Source organism: Oryzias latipes, chromosome 5 (assembly GCF_053564925.1).
Source record: "Oryzias latipes strain Hd-rR chromosome 5, Olatipes_Hd-rR_3.1".
Classification (NCBI taxonomy): Eukaryota; Metazoa; Chordata; class Actinopteri; order Beloniformes; family Adrianichthyidae; genus Oryzias; species Oryzias latipes.
In genome coordinates, this window is record NC_136241.1 from 35,978,365 (window position 1) to 35,992,945 (window position 14,581).

Here is a 14,581-nt window from a genome sequence, read left to right on the forward strand (position 1 = left end):
TTTGGCTCTTCTAGAGGAACCCCAGCTGAAACGTTTGCAGCTCTACAAACAAAACTCTGACCCCCCAGCGGCAAGACGGCCAACGCTTACCCTCCAAAATGTCAGAGTGGAGGGAATCGGACCCGTCACTGGAGTCGTTTGAATGGTCTGACTCCTCCCCTTCGTCATCACTGTCACTGCTGAGAAGACCTCCCACCTGCAAACGCAAACACCTGAGCATGAAAGAGCGGGAAACACCCCTAAAGAGACCCCTGAAGAGACCCCTGAAGGGACCCCTGAAGAGACCCCTGAAGAGACCCCTAAAGAGACCCCTAAAGAGACGCATGAAAAGACCCCTGAAGAGACCCCTGAAGGGACCCCTGAAGGGACCCCTGAAGAGACCCCTGAAGAGACCCCTAAAGAGACGCATGAAAAGACCCCTGAAGAGACCCCTAAAGAGACCCCTGAAGAGACCCCTGAAGAGACCCCTGAAGAGACCCCTAAAGAAACCCCTGAAGAGACCCCTAAAGAGACCCCTAAAGAGACGCATGAAAAGACCCCTGAAGAGACCCCTAAAGAGACCCGTAAAGAGACGCATGAAAAGACCCCTAAAGAGACCCCTGAAGAGACCCCTAAAGAGACCCCTGAAGAGACCCCTGAAGAGACCCCTAAAGAGACCCCTAAAGAGACCCCTAAAGAGACGCATGAAAAGACCCCTGAAGGGACCCTAAAGAGACCCCTAAAGAGGCGCATGAAAAGACCCCTGAAGGGACCCTAAAGAGACCCCTAAAGAGGCGCATGAAAAGACCCCTAAAGAGACCCCTAAAGGGACCCCAGAATAAACCCCTAAAGAGACCCCTAAAGAGACTCCTAAAGAGACCTCTAAAGAGACGCATGAAAAGACCCCTAAAGAGACCCCTGAAGAGACCCCTAAAGAAACCACTGAAGAGACCCCTAAAGAGACGCATGAAAAGACCCCTGAAGAGACCCCTAAAGAGACCCCTGAAGAGACCCCTAAAGAGGCGCATGAAAAGACCCCTAAAGAGACCCCTAAAGGGACCCCAGAATAAACCCCTAAAGAGACCCCTAAAGGGACCCCAGAATAAACCCCTAAGGAGACCCCTAAAGAGACTCCTAAAGAGACCTCTAAAGAGACCCTTGAAGAGACCCCTAAGGAGACCCCTAAAGAGACTCCTAAAGAGACCTCTAAAGAGACCCTTGAAGAGACCCCTAAGGAGACCCCTGTAGAGACCCCTAAGGAGACCCCTGTAGAGACCCCTAAGGAGACCCCTAAAGAGACCCCTAAGGAGACCCCTAAAGAGACCCCTAAGGAGACCCCTAAGAAGACCCCTGTAGATACCCCTGTAGAGACCCCTGTAGAGACCCCTGTAGAGACCCCTAAGGAGACCCCTAAGGAGACCCCTGTAGATACCCCTGAAGGGACCCCTAAAGAGACCCCTAAGGAGACCCCTGTAGAGACCCCTGTAGAGACCCCTGAAGGGACCCGTAAAGAGACGCATGAAAAGACCCCTAAAGAGACCCCTGAAGAGACCCCTGAAGAGACCCCTAAAGAGACCCCTAAAGAGACGCATGAAAAGACCCCTAAAGAGACCCCTGAAGAGACCCCTGAAGAGACCCCTAAAGAGACCCCTAAAGAGGCGCATGAAAAGACCCCTGAAGGGACCCTAAAGAGACCCCTAAAGAGGCGCATGAAAAGACCCCTAAAGAAACCCCTAAAGGGACCCCAGAATAAACCCCTAAAGAGACCCCTAAGGAGACCCCTAAAGAGACTCCTAAAGAGACCTCTAAAGAGACGCATGAAAAGGCCCCTAAAGAGACCCCTAAAGAGACGCATGAAAAGACCCCTAAAGAGACCCCTGAAGAGACCCCTGAAGAGACCCCTAAAGAAACCACTGAAGAGACCCCTAAAGAGACGCATGAAAAGACCCCTAAGGAGACCCCTAAAGAGACCCCTAAGGAGACCCCTAAGAAGACCCCTGTAGATACCCCTGTAGAGACCCCTGTAGAGACCCCTGTAGAGACCCCTAAAGAGACCTCTAAAGAGACCCTTGAAGAGACCCCTAAGGAGACCCCTGTAGAGACCCCTAAGGAGACCCCTGTAGAGACCCCTAAGGAGACCCCTAAAGAGACCCCTAAGGAGACCCCTAAAGAGACCCCTAAGGAGACCCCTAAGAAGACCCCTAAGGAGACCCCTAAAGAGACCCCTGTAGAGACCCCTAAGGAGACCCCTAAAGAGACCCCTAAGGAGACCCCTAAAGAGACCCCTAAGGAGACCCCTGTAGATACCCCTGTAGATACCCCTAAGGAGACCCCTGTAGATACCCCTGAAGGGACCCCTAAAAAGACCCCTAAGGAGACCCCTGTAGAGACCCCTAAAGAGACCTCTAAAGAGACCCTTGAAGAGACCCCTAAGGAGACCCCTGTAGAGACCCCTAAGGAGACCCCTGTAGAGACCCCTAAGGAGACCCCTAAAGAGACCCCTAAGGAGACCCCTAAAGAGACCCCTAAGGAGACCCCTAAGAAGACCCCTGTAGATACCCCTGTAGAGACCCCTGTAGAGACCCCTGTAGAGACCCCTGTAGAGACCCCTAAGGAGACCCCTGTAGATACCCCTGAAGGGACCCCTAAAGAGACCCCTAAGGAGACCCCTGTAGAGACCCCTGTAGAGACCCCTGAAGGGACCCGTAAAGAGACGCATGAAAAGACCCCTAAAGAGACCCCTGAAGAGACCCCTGAAGAGACCCCTAAAGAGACCCCTAAAGAGACGCATGAAAAGACCCCTAAAGAGACCCCTGAAGAGACCCCTGAAGAGACCCCTAAAGAGACCCGTAAAGAGACGCATGAAAAGACCCCTAAAGAGACCCCTGAAGAGACCCCTGAAGAGACCCCTAAAGAGACCCCTAAAGAGACGCATGAAAAGACCCCTGAAGGGACCCTAAAGAGACCCCTAAAGAGGCGCATGAAAAGACCCCTGAAGGGACCCTAAAGAGACCCCTAAAGAGGCGCATGAAAAGACCCCTAAAGAGACCCCTAAAGGGACCCCAGAATAAACCCCTAAAGAGACCCCTAAGGAGACCCCTAAAGAGACTCCTAAAGAGACCTCTAAAGAGACGCATGAAAAGGCCCCTAAAGAGACCCCTAAAGAGACGCATGAAAAGACCCCTAAAGAGACCCCTGAAGAGACCCCTGAAGAGACCCCTAAAGAAACCACTGAAGAGACCCCTAAAGAGACCCCTGAAGAGACCCCTGAAGAGACCCCTGAAGAAACCCCTGAAGAGACCCCTAAAGAGACCCCTAAAGAGACGCATGAAAAGACCCCTGAAGAGACCCCTAAAGAGACCCGTAAAGAGACGCATGAAAAGACCCCTAAAGAGACCCCTGAAGAGACCCCTGAAGAGACCCCTAAAGAGGCGCATGAAAAGACCCCTAAAGAGACCCCTAAAGGGACCCCAGAATAAACCCCTAAAGAGACCCCTAAAGGGACCCCAGAATAAACCCCTAAAGAGACCCCTAAAGGGACCCCAGAATAAACCCCTAAGGAGACCCCTAAAGAGACTCCTAAAGAGACCTCTAAAGAGACCCTTGAAGAGACCCCTAAGGAGACCCCTGTAGAGACCCCTAAGGAGACCCCTAAAGAGACCCTTGAAGAGACCCCTAAGGAGACCCCTGTAGAGACCCCTAAGGAGACCCCTAAAGAGACCCCTAAGGAGACCCCTAAAGAGACCCCTGTAGATACCCCTGTAGAGACCCCTGTAGAGACCCCTGTAGAGACCCCTAAGGAGACCCCTAAGGAGACCCCTGTAGATACCCCTGTAGATACCCCTAAGGAGACCCCTGTAGATACCCCTGAAGGGACCCCTAAAGAGACCCCTAAGGAGACCCCTGTAGAGACCCCTAAAGAGACCCCTAAGGAGACCCCTAAGGAGACCCCTAAGGAGACCCCTGAAGAGACCCCTAAGGAGACCCCTGTAGAGACCCCTGAAGGGACCCCTAAAGAGACCCCTAAGGAGACCCCTAAGGAGACCCCTGTAGAGACCCCTAAAGAGACCCCTAAGGAGACCCCTAAGGAGACCCCTGAAGAGACCCCTAAGGAGACCCCTGTAGAGACCCCTGTAGAGACCCCTGAAGGGACCCCTAAAGAGACCCCTAAGGAGACCCCTAAGGAGACCCCTGTAGAGACCCCTGTAGAGACCCCTGAAGGGACCCCTAAGGAGACCCCTGTAGAGACCCCTAAAGAGACCCCTAAGGAGACCCCTAAGGAGACCCCTAAGGAGACCCCTGTAGAGACCCCTGTAGAGACCCCTGAAGGGACCCCTAAAGAGACCCCTAAGGAGACCCCTGTAGAGACCCCTGTAGAGACCCCTGAAGGGACCCCTAAAGAGACCCCTAAGGAGACCCCTAAAGAGACCCCTAAGGAGACCCCTAAGGAGACCCCTGAAGAGACCCCTGTAGAGACCCCTGAAGGGACCCCTAAGGAGACCCCTGTAGAGACCCCTAAAGAGACCCCTAAGGAGACCCCTAAGGAGACCCCTAAGGAGACCCCTGAAGAGACCCCTAAGGAGACCCCTGAAGAGACCCCTGTAGAGACCCCTGTAGAGACCCCTAAAGAGACCCCTAAAGAGACCCCTAAGGAGACCCCTGTAGAGACCCCTGTAGAGACCCCTGTAGATACCCCTGTAGAGACCCCTGAAGGGACCCCTAAAGAGACCCCTAAGGAGACCCCTAAAGAGACCCCTAAGGAGACCCCTGTAGAGACCCCTAAAGAGACCCCTAAGGAGACCCCTGTAGAGACCCCTAAAGAGACCCCTAAGGAGACCCCTAAGGAGACCCCTGAAGAGACCCCTGTAGAGACCCCTGTACATACCCCTTCATCTGCAGGCGAGTCCACTGGGTCCAGATTTTCTGGGCCGTCGTTGATCAGCTCCTCCAAGAGTGCGTCAGTGTCCTCATCATCGTCATCATCGTCGTCATCGGAGTCTGAGGAATCCTCCTCCTGATCATCTTCCTCCTGAAAGAAGACAGAATACTCGCTAACGGTTGACGGGATCCCTGGAGTGAGACACGAGGAGCACAGGAGCCCTGAGCCTCACCTGATCATCATCTCCCTCCTCGGCCAGCTTCTGCCTTCCCACCTCGTACAGACGGCACACCGTGTCCAAGCTCTGAGCGTCCTGGTTCTGCAGAGACGAGGGGACAAAACCAAAACACTGAAGACGTCTGATAGGAGAGGACAGTCTGAAGACTTTCAAAACAAAAGCCCAAAGAGACGTCAGTTGTTCTGCTGAGAAGCTTCCAGACGGTGGACCTTCATACCTCTATCACAGCCAGGAAGCTGTCTTTGCTGTCGGTGCAAAGGTCAAAAATGTTCTTCTTTACATCTACTGTGGCTGATGGAGAAACCGAAACAATGATGTCATTTCCTGTCTCCATGACAGAAGCTGCCGCCCAGAACCACAGGACAGAACAGAAGACCAGAAGGTCCAGATCACCTATAGGTTTGTAATTTGTGGCATCAAACGTCCTGAAGGAAGAATCAAAGGGACTCTTCATCTGCGGGTCCATGGCGTCTTCATCATCATCTGGATGCAGCATTGCTGTGGAGAAGAGGACAGCCATGAAACCCTCAGCGCAGCGAGTCCATCGGAGAAGATCCCGATGCTCACCTCCATAAATAATGGTGCCGTTGCTGTTGAAGACCACTCTGCACTGGTCCAGGGCCGGGACCGTGTGCAGCAGGTGGAAGGTCCTGAGGTCCCACTGACTCTGGAGTTAAGGCGGTTCCCAGACATGAAGGTGGTCTAAAACAGTCTGGGTTTCCCCCCCTTTAGAAGCAGAGGAGGTGCTAGAGAACACTGACCTCTCTGCTCCTTCCCAGGAGTTAAGCACAGAGCTACAGAGGAGGTGGTCAAGGATACGATCTCACTGTTGATGAGAACCTCCAAGCCGTTGGGATGGAAGACCCCGCTGATGTTCATGTTGAACTTGTCAAACTTATGGATGGCCCGAGAGGCCCGCAGGTCCCACAGGACCCCATCGTTTAGCACCAGCTCATCGGTGGGGTTGAAGGAGGCACAGTTCCTCTTGTAGCCGTTGGCCAGAGCCGGGTTGTTCAGGGTCAGGGTCTTCTGGCCCGTGTGAACGTCGTAGATCTACAACAGAGGGAGAGGAGGACAGGGGATCTACTTGACCAGTAGAACCAAACAAACGGACTTCAGGGTAGGAGGCTCTCTGAGAAGGTCCTCCTTCATCTGCAGGAGTTTGGGTTTTAACCCATCGAGAAAACCTGGAGCAGCCGGAGTCCTGACTAAACTCATCAACCAGGTTTAAGGGTCACCAAGACTGAAACCGTTTGGATTTGGTTTAATGCCAAACAGGTTCAGACTTCACAGGACAAAGAGTTTGAGGAAACATCTGGAGCAGCAGAGGCCTCCTGTCACTCACATGTGCCACCTGGTCTTTGGTCCCAATGACTCTGTCCTGAGACCGTTTGCTGAACTCCACATAATGATCTTCAGCGAAGGCGTGTCTGAGGAAGCAGAGGACACATGAGCGGCGCTCTTCCTCACAGACACCAGCAGATGATGCCAGCAGAAGCCGTTTGGCTTTACTTCATCTCAAAGACGCCGTCTGCACTCCACAGCGCAGACAGAGGACTTCCCCAGGAGGCGGAGGTTAGCACCAACTTTCCATCCTGAAACACAAACCAACACCTCCACCAAACTGACTGCACCACAAACCCGAGGGAGGAGGTCCAGAGGAGCGACGGGTACCCTGGAGGGCTGCAGGTGTGTGATGGCCGTGGCGTGGCAGGTGTAGTTGGCCTCCTGCTCTCCAGAGAAGACGTTGTAGAAGACCAGGTGACCCGAGCAGGTGCCCAGCAGCAGGAAGCGCTCTGAGGCGGAGAAGGTGCAGCAGCTGAAGCCGCTGTCGTACTGGTCCCGCTCGGTGAAGACGGTTGCGGGTCGGAACCTGAGCGCAGAAGCCGTCAGCAGAACAGCCGCTTCATCTCAGATTAGCAAGCGTGTTTAAAGACACGGCGGATTCTGACCTGCTGAAAATCAGACGACGGTCCAGACCCCCCCAGGCCACGCCCCTGTACTTGGGCTGCAGCACCCTGCCCCCCAGGCGGGCGGTGAAGTTGCCGGATGCCTGCCACCTCTGTTTCGGCTCGGGGCAGCGGTGGGGCGTGAAGAGGGAAAAGGGGGGGCACGTGGTGACGGGGTTGGGGCAGCGAGCGTGCTGCTTCCTCAGATACTCCATGATGATGCTGTCCAGGGTGGGGGGGGTGGGAAGGTGGCGCTCCAGCTGCTTCTTCATGGCTGGACTCTGCTCCACAGGGACGGGGAACCGTGACAGACAGCAACGTTAGTGCCAGTCATGCTGAGGGCTCCAAACGCCACGCTGTGACGCCGCCAGGCTAAGGCCCGACGCTAAGGCGCGACGCTAAGGCGCGACACTGTCGCGACGCTAAAGGCCCGTTCACACCGGGACGAATTTCGCGCACGATTTTCGCCGACGTTTAACGCCTCGTGACTAAACAAAGGGCCCCAATGAGAGTGTGCACACCGACGCGAAAAAACGCCAGGCGTTAAAGCGTCAAAAAAAAAAAACGCCTCGGGTTCGTTTTTTTTTTTCGACGCGTCGCATCGAAATCTACTCGACCAATGAGAACGGCGCTTTTGCTCACGTGTCTGGAGCTTCTGAAGTTACAGTAAAACACAACTTGGGGGCGCTCAAACACAAAACTGCCTTGCTGAGCACACATACCAGCGAAGAAGATAGACGCCAAGTAGCGTCTACACTGCCGCGAAGCAATAATGACGGACATTCTAAAACATCCCCGAACCAAGCACCAGTTGGAGCAACTGGTGCTTGAAATATTCATGTTTTCTTTGTATGATTCTGACAAGCGTGTAAATACTTGCTCTCTTCTTCTGAGTGAAAAGCGACTTTAAGAAGCGTAAAGTTGCGCAGCGCCACCTTGTGTACAGGAGTATTTCTGTTTTACATTAAGCGCCATCTAATGTCAGGGAATGAAATTGCATGTTCACTCCACTCATCGTCAGCGAAAATCGCCTGGGTGTGAACACAAAAGACGTGGCGAAAAACGCTGGCGAATAACGCCTGGCGAATATTCGTCCCGGTGTGTACGGGCCTTAAGGCGCGACACTGTCGCGACGCTAAGGCGCGACGCTAAGGCGCGACGCTAAGGCGCGACGCTAAGGCAAACTGACCTGCATGAAAGCCCCGTGGTCAGACTTCTGCTTGAGGGCGGACACTCTTCTCCCTGGGGTGCAGCTGGCCGCCGTACGCTCCCGCGAGAACAGGATCCGTCCAACAGGAAGGGACTCCTGCGGCGTTGGGTGAGCTGATGCTGACGCTGCAGTGGAGGAGGAGGAGGAGCGAGGAAGGCCGTGGAACCGAGAGGCGGCAGAGACTGAAGACACGGGAGACGTTCCAACGTGACCAGCAACACGGGACGCGATCCCACCGGCCAGCCAGCAGGCACGGGGCACGAGGGGGGCGGAGGAGGAAGGCGAGACGCAGGAGGAGGAGGAGTTTGGACAGAGCAGGGTCACGGGTAGGTTGGCCTCTTTGGTGAGCGCGCTGGCAGTGTCGTGCAGGCCTTTGGCCAGCAGGTGGTTCCTGATCAGCACCAGCAGCTCCCGCTCTGAGAAGGTGATTCTGGACTGGGCCACCACGTTGGCTCTCTGCAGGCGGGCCAGGGACACGTCCGAGCCCACGAGGAGGGGCTTCCCGGACACCCGCTCCATCAGCTCGGCGGCGTAGCGGCAGAAGCGCACGTGCTCGCTTTGTTTGTCCTGCAGAACCGGCTCCTTCATCAACTGCAGAGGAACCAGGAGTCAAACCGTCAGCCTCTTCCTGCCGCGTTTCAGCTGCTCTGTTCGGTCGGGAGGCTCCGCCCCCCGCTGATGCTCACCTGCTGGATGTGGCTGCTGGTGAGGAGCGGTAGCTTGCTGATGATCTGCCTGACTGCAGAGCTGCGGGACAGTCCCACCAGAGCCCTGCAGGCCAGAGCGCGGATCTGATCTGCATCCGTGATGGGCATCTTCACCGACAGCAGAGACAGCAGCACCTGGACCATCCAGAGACCCAAGGTCAGCGTTCTCCTAAACCCTTCGGAAGGAGCCGGAACCGGTTCTCCGCTTCCTGTTGACCCACTTACCTTTATGCCATTGTTGTTCTGCACAACCTGCCAGATGTGGGACAGCACTCTGTTGATGGGGGACTGCGGCCGCCTGAGGGGCGTGGCAGAGAAAGCCCCCCCCACATTCAGGCTCTGATCCGGAGCGCACACACAGTTGATTATCACCTGCAGGGACAGGAAGTCCATCAGCGTTTGTTTCTGCGTAAGTTCGGCAAAGCGTGACGTCACGGCGTTTACGTGTGACGATCAGAGCCGGTTCTGAACCGTGTTAAGATGAAACACTTTGACCACATGAGGGCGCTGCCGCACTAAAACAACGCCAGAACCTGTCTGTTGGCCTCATTCTGCGGTCTCTACATTCTGGTGTTTACTTGCAGCGCTGACTTCTGGATCTCGGCGTCGTTGGGAAACACCTCCCCCTCAGCGACCCCCAGGATGATGCTCATACCTGCAGACCGCAGAACAAGAATGAACTTCTGCTGGTGGCTTCAAAGACACGGGAACCTACGTCCGTACTGACCCACAGTGGAGACGGGAGACCGGTTCTCATCCAGAACCTCCACGGTGTCAGCCAGCAGCAGCTGCACTTTAGGAACCACCGTCAGGATGGCCAGGATGTCCAAGGCGTAGCGGACGGTGTCGCCCCTGGTCAGAGACGGAGGAGGGAGACGATGGAGGTGAGAAGCTCACCCACAGAAGAGGACAGGCGCCGCTCTCCTGGTTCTCAGCCGTCAGAGTACCTGCCGTAGTAGGTTCCCCAGTCGCAGGCCGCGGATATGAGCTGCAGCATCAGCGGCACGCAGGACAGCTTACAGAAGACCTCCACCGGCTCCCAGTGGAGGTGGGGGGGTCCGTTCTCCATTAGAAACTCCATCATCTCCACCACCTGCTCCCTGCTGTAGGAGAAGGCCTGGAACCAGATCCAACCGTTTACCGAAAAATGGACCCAAAAGACCCAGCACCCCCATGTGAATGATGCTGACCCCGTACCTTATGAAGCAGCTGGGGGGGGCTGTCTGAGGAGGACAGGGACTGTTTGACGAGCTCTGTCTTCAGTCCCAGCTGAGCCTCAAAGTACCTGCAAAGCCAAAGAAACAGCTGAGAGACGCGCGGCGGACGCCAGATGCAGCCACAGCCGCCATACGCAGCCGCCGCACGCAGCCGCCATACGCAGCCGCCATACGCAGCCGCCGTCATACCTGCGTAGAGCCATGCAGGTGTGTTTGGCTGTCTGTCGGCTGGTAAACACCTGGTCATCACTCATGATGGACACCTCGTTCTCCATGTTGAGGATCTCCAGAGTACTGATCTATGGGGGTGGGGGGGCATGCAGGTTACAAAGACAGTCGTTCCGACGTTCCTGGAGATCTTCCTCAGAGGATCTGCTGAGGAGCTCACGAGTCATCACTCACCAGATTGACCAGCCGGCGCAGACCATCCTGCTGGTCAAAGAACCGCACCACCGCTTGGAAAGAAAAGGAGATGGAGAAGAACATGGTGGCGTGGCAGACGCCTGAGGTGTGGGACGACTCCAACAACCACAGCGCGTAGGAGACCACGTCTGACAGCACGCCGCCCGGGAGCATGCACACCTGCAGACGACAAGCAGGCCCGGTTCAGGAGAACCCTGACGCACAGAAGGGTCTATACAGAACCCCTAATATACAGAACATCCAGGGTTACAGAGCCCTATAAACCTCAAGAACCTCCAGCAGGAAGTGTGCTGCAGAGCCAGTGCAAACTTTACCCGCTCCATGGAGTCTTGATTGTAGGCCAGGTAGTAGAGGCAGAGAGAAACCCCGGTTGCTGCAATGGAAGGTCTCGGGATCTCCAGAAGTTTCTGCACCCCTCCATGAGCAATAAACTCTGCAGCAAACTTCTTATGCAGCAGAAGTGAAGCTAAAAACTACAGAAGGAATCAGAGTCCAGATCAGTGATCCAAACTTCTGCTCATCAGCAACATGACGCTAGCAAGGATGAGGCTAATGCTAACCAAGATGCTAATGCTAATACTGATGCTAACACTGATACTAAGGCTAACACTCAGGCTAATGCTAATACCAATGAGTTATATCACTAGAGGAGACATCACCTGGTTCCTCATGGGAGGAGAGCACCGCCATCTTGGTGAGGTCAACTTACTACTGCAGTTAAAAAAAAAAAAAAAAAAACTTACTACTGCAGTGAATGAACCACAGCACAACGGCAACAACAACTACCTCCACCAACACCGGTCAATGACTTGGATCCGGCAGCACCAGCACCACAACCACCTCCACCTAAGGACTCAGCTCCACCAGCATTACAGCAACCACCTCCATCTAAGGACTCACCTGCACCAGCACCACAACAACTACCGCCAGCTAAGGACCCAGCTGCAGAACCACAACAACAACCACCAGATTTGGCCCCAGAAATTCCACCATCTGACCAGCTGTGGGCGCCCCCTGCTACGTCTACTCCCAGTGAAGACTCACTTTCCTTTTCGTCCCCCCCACTTTCACCCATGGCCCTACCTAGCCATTTTGATAGCCTCATCAAGTCAGGAATTAAGATGGCTCCCCTAACACCTGTGAGCCTCACACCACACAGGAGCTCTCCTACCCCTCCAGCGCCCCCTCCTCATCCTTCACCCAAAGTCCCTCCAACACGGCCTTCATCCAAACCCCCTCCAACACGCCCCCTCCGTCGTTCACCCAAATCCCGTCCAGCTCCCGCTCCTCCCGGTCCATCACCCAAACTACCCTCAACTCAACCTCTCCTGCGCGCCTCTAGACGTACTATTCCCCGGAGCTAGGATGAAACGGGCCCCCAGTGTCCTAGGAAAGGTTATGTCAAACTGGGGCCCTGTGATGAACAGCTTCCTTCTGGTGCTATACCTGTAGTTGCACCACGTAGAATGCAAAAAAGGGCAGTTAGACTGTCCAATCAAAGAAATCTAGTTCACATCCCTTGCAAGAAGGTTTTGACCAGTCCCAAGGAAACTAATCTCAAACTTGCTGCACTCAATGTCAGATCTTTATGCAACAAATCATTTTTAATCAATAATCTTATCTCTTCTTTTAATCTTGATTTTATGTTTTTAACTGAAACATGGCTTGACAAAAACACAGGAAACATAGTTCTAGTCGAATCAACTCCCCCCAACTACAAACATGAATCGGAAATACGAGAAAATAAAAAGGGTGGAGGCGTTTCTGCACTGTTTAGAGATAATATTGCAACCCGCAGACTATCATTTGGTGTGTTTTCATCATTTGAGTATGTGTCTTTTAAGATTGAGTTAAAACAAACTCCTCCCTTACTCTGCATTGTTATGTACAAACCTCCTCAGCACAGCCAAAGTTTTATTGATGGTTTCACTGAAATGCTCTCAGTTGTGTGCACAGACTTTGATGGTCTAGTCATTACAGGTGATTTTAATGTTCATGTTGATAATGTCAATGACAGAAATGCAAAAGAGCTCAATGCTGTCCTTGAAACCTTTGGTCTAATTCAGCATGTGAGTTGCCCCACCCACAGCAGAGGGCACACTCTGGACCTGCTCATCACAAGGGGGGTTACTATTTACAATGTCAGTGTGGTTGATGTCGCCCTCTCTGATCATTTCTGTGTATTCTTTGACCTGTCTGTTGCTCCCAAACCACCGCCTGGCCCTGCAGTTGTCCAAAGGAGACAAATAAATGAGAGCACTAGGGCACAGTTTGTAGAAATGATAAACCCTGAAAACGTCTCTGGTGCCAATGTTGATGAAATGCTGAATTCTGTTACTTCTAGCATCTTGAATGTTCTGGATGCCATTGCCCCTATGAAAGTTCAATTGAGAAAACATAGACAGAAAGCTCCCTGGAGGAATGATGATCTAGTCAGGGCACAGAAACAACAGTGCCGCAGAGCCGAGCGAAAGTGGCGCAAGTCAAAACTCCAGGTTCATTATGGAATATATAAGGCGGAGTTGTACGCTTATAACCAGATATTATGCAGAACAAGGGAAAGGTACTTCTCTGAAATAATTGGAAGTTGCAGCAGCAACTCTCGTATCCTGTTCACAACAGTTAACAGATTAACTAACCCTCCAACCCAGCTACCAATAGAATTGGTTTATACACCTAAATGTAATGAGTATGCTGTATTTTTCAATGACAAGGTTCAGGGCATTAAAAAAGCCATCAACTCCACAACACATATAACTATCGAACGGCCACCTACTCACTCTAAGCTTACTCACTTTATACCTGTCACTGACCAAACTGTCCAAGAGACCATCACCCGTCTGAGCTCGTCTACATGCTGCCTTGATGTGTTACCCACTAGATTTCTAAAGTCTGTCTTGAACAGTGTGTTGCCATCAATTACTCAAATAGTTAACATGTCTCTTCAATCTGGAATATTTCCAGAGGCCTTAAAAACTGCAGTCATTAAACCCCTCCTGAAAAAGAGCGGTCTTGATCCCACTGTACTGAATAATTACAGACCTATCTCTAATCTGCCATTTTTAGGAAAAGTCCTTGAAAAAGTTGTCTACCAACAGCTCACTGATTTTCTCTTATTAAACAATTCGTTTGATGTTTTCCAGTCAGGTTTTAGACCCCATCATAGCACAGAAACTGCTCTTATCAAGGTAACCAACGACATCCGCCTGAACACTGATGATGGCAAAGTCACTGTCTTAATCCTGCTAGACCTGAGCGCTGCCTTTGATACTGTTGATCATGGGATCCTTTTGCACAGACTCCAAGACTGGGTTGGCATCTCTGGATCTGCCCTAAGTTGGCTCAAGTCTTATCTGGAAGACAGGAAATATTTTGTTGAAATTGGGAGTTGTGTCTCAGACTACATGGGCTTGAATTGTGGTGTGCCCCAGGGATCGATCCTGGGACCCCTTCTGTTCAACCTCTACATGCTGCCACTAGGGCAGTTAATACGCAGTAATAACATATCTTATCACAACTATGCAGATGATACTCAGATCTATGTGTCACTGACAACAGGTGAATATGGGCCGGTGGATTCTCTCAACCTTTGCCTCCAACAGATCAGTGCGTGGATGCAGAACAACTTTCTCCAGCTAAACTCAGACAAGACCGAAGTTATTGTTTTTGGCCCACAGAAACAAAGAGAAAGTCTCAGCAGCTACCTTCATTCTCTGTCTCTCAAACCCTCAAATCAAGTCAGAAATCTAGGGGTAATCATGGACTCTGACCTAAACTTTAACAGCCATATCAAGTCAGTAACATCAGCGGCATTTTACCACCTGAAAAACATTGCCAAAATCAAAAACATAATCTCAAAGCGAGACCTGGAGATACTTATCCATGCATTTGTCTCCAGTAGGTTAGACTACTGTAACGGCCTGCTCACCGGCCTGTCCAAACGAGCTGTAAAACAGCTTCAGTACATCCAGAATGCTGC

At 52.7% G+C, this 14,581-nt stretch overlaps 1 protein-coding gene across 5 annotated transcripts in view; it reads right to left on the reverse strand.

The window, feature by feature from the left end:
• The window catches only part of LOC144992241 (DDB1- and CUL4-associated factor 1-like), a 28,074-nt gene that overhangs the window by 2,324 nt on the left and 11,169 nt on the right, over positions 1-14,581 (reverse strand). For all 5 annotated transcript variants that reach the window (XM_078947849.1, XM_078947846.1, XM_078947847.1 and 2 more), the window contains 21 exons: positions 10,917-11,075; positions 10,582-10,761; positions 10,369-10,478; positions 10,160-10,247; positions 9,910-10,079; positions 9,690-9,814; positions 9,541-9,617; positions 9,188-9,334; positions 8,942-9,097; positions 8,235-8,846; positions 7,049-7,326; positions 6,771-6,969; positions 6,609-6,691; positions 6,442-6,526; positions 5,916-6,149; positions 5,664-5,757; positions 5,490-5,594; positions 5,314-5,387; positions 5,091-5,177; positions 4,865-5,008; positions 91-196 (listed from right to left, as the gene is read on the reverse strand). In XM_078947849.1, the coding sequence (XP_078803975.1) occupies positions 91-196; positions 4,865-5,008; positions 5,091-5,177; positions 5,314-5,387; positions 5,490-5,594; positions 5,664-5,757; positions 5,916-6,149; positions 6,442-6,526; positions 6,609-6,691; positions 6,771-6,969; positions 7,049-7,326; positions 8,235-8,846; positions 8,942-9,097; positions 9,188-9,334; positions 9,541-9,617; positions 9,690-9,814; positions 9,910-10,079; positions 10,160-10,247; positions 10,369-10,478; positions 10,582-10,761; positions 10,917-11,075 (3,313 nt within the window). The remainder of the gene's footprint in view (positions 1-90; positions 197-4,864; positions 5,009-5,090; positions 5,178-5,313; positions 5,388-5,489; positions 5,595-5,663; positions 5,758-5,915; positions 6,150-6,441; positions 6,527-6,608; positions 6,692-6,770; positions 6,970-7,048; positions 7,327-8,234; positions 8,847-8,941; positions 9,098-9,187; positions 9,335-9,540; positions 9,618-9,689; positions 9,815-9,909; positions 10,080-10,159; positions 10,248-10,368; positions 10,479-10,581; positions 10,762-10,916; positions 11,076-14,581) is intronic.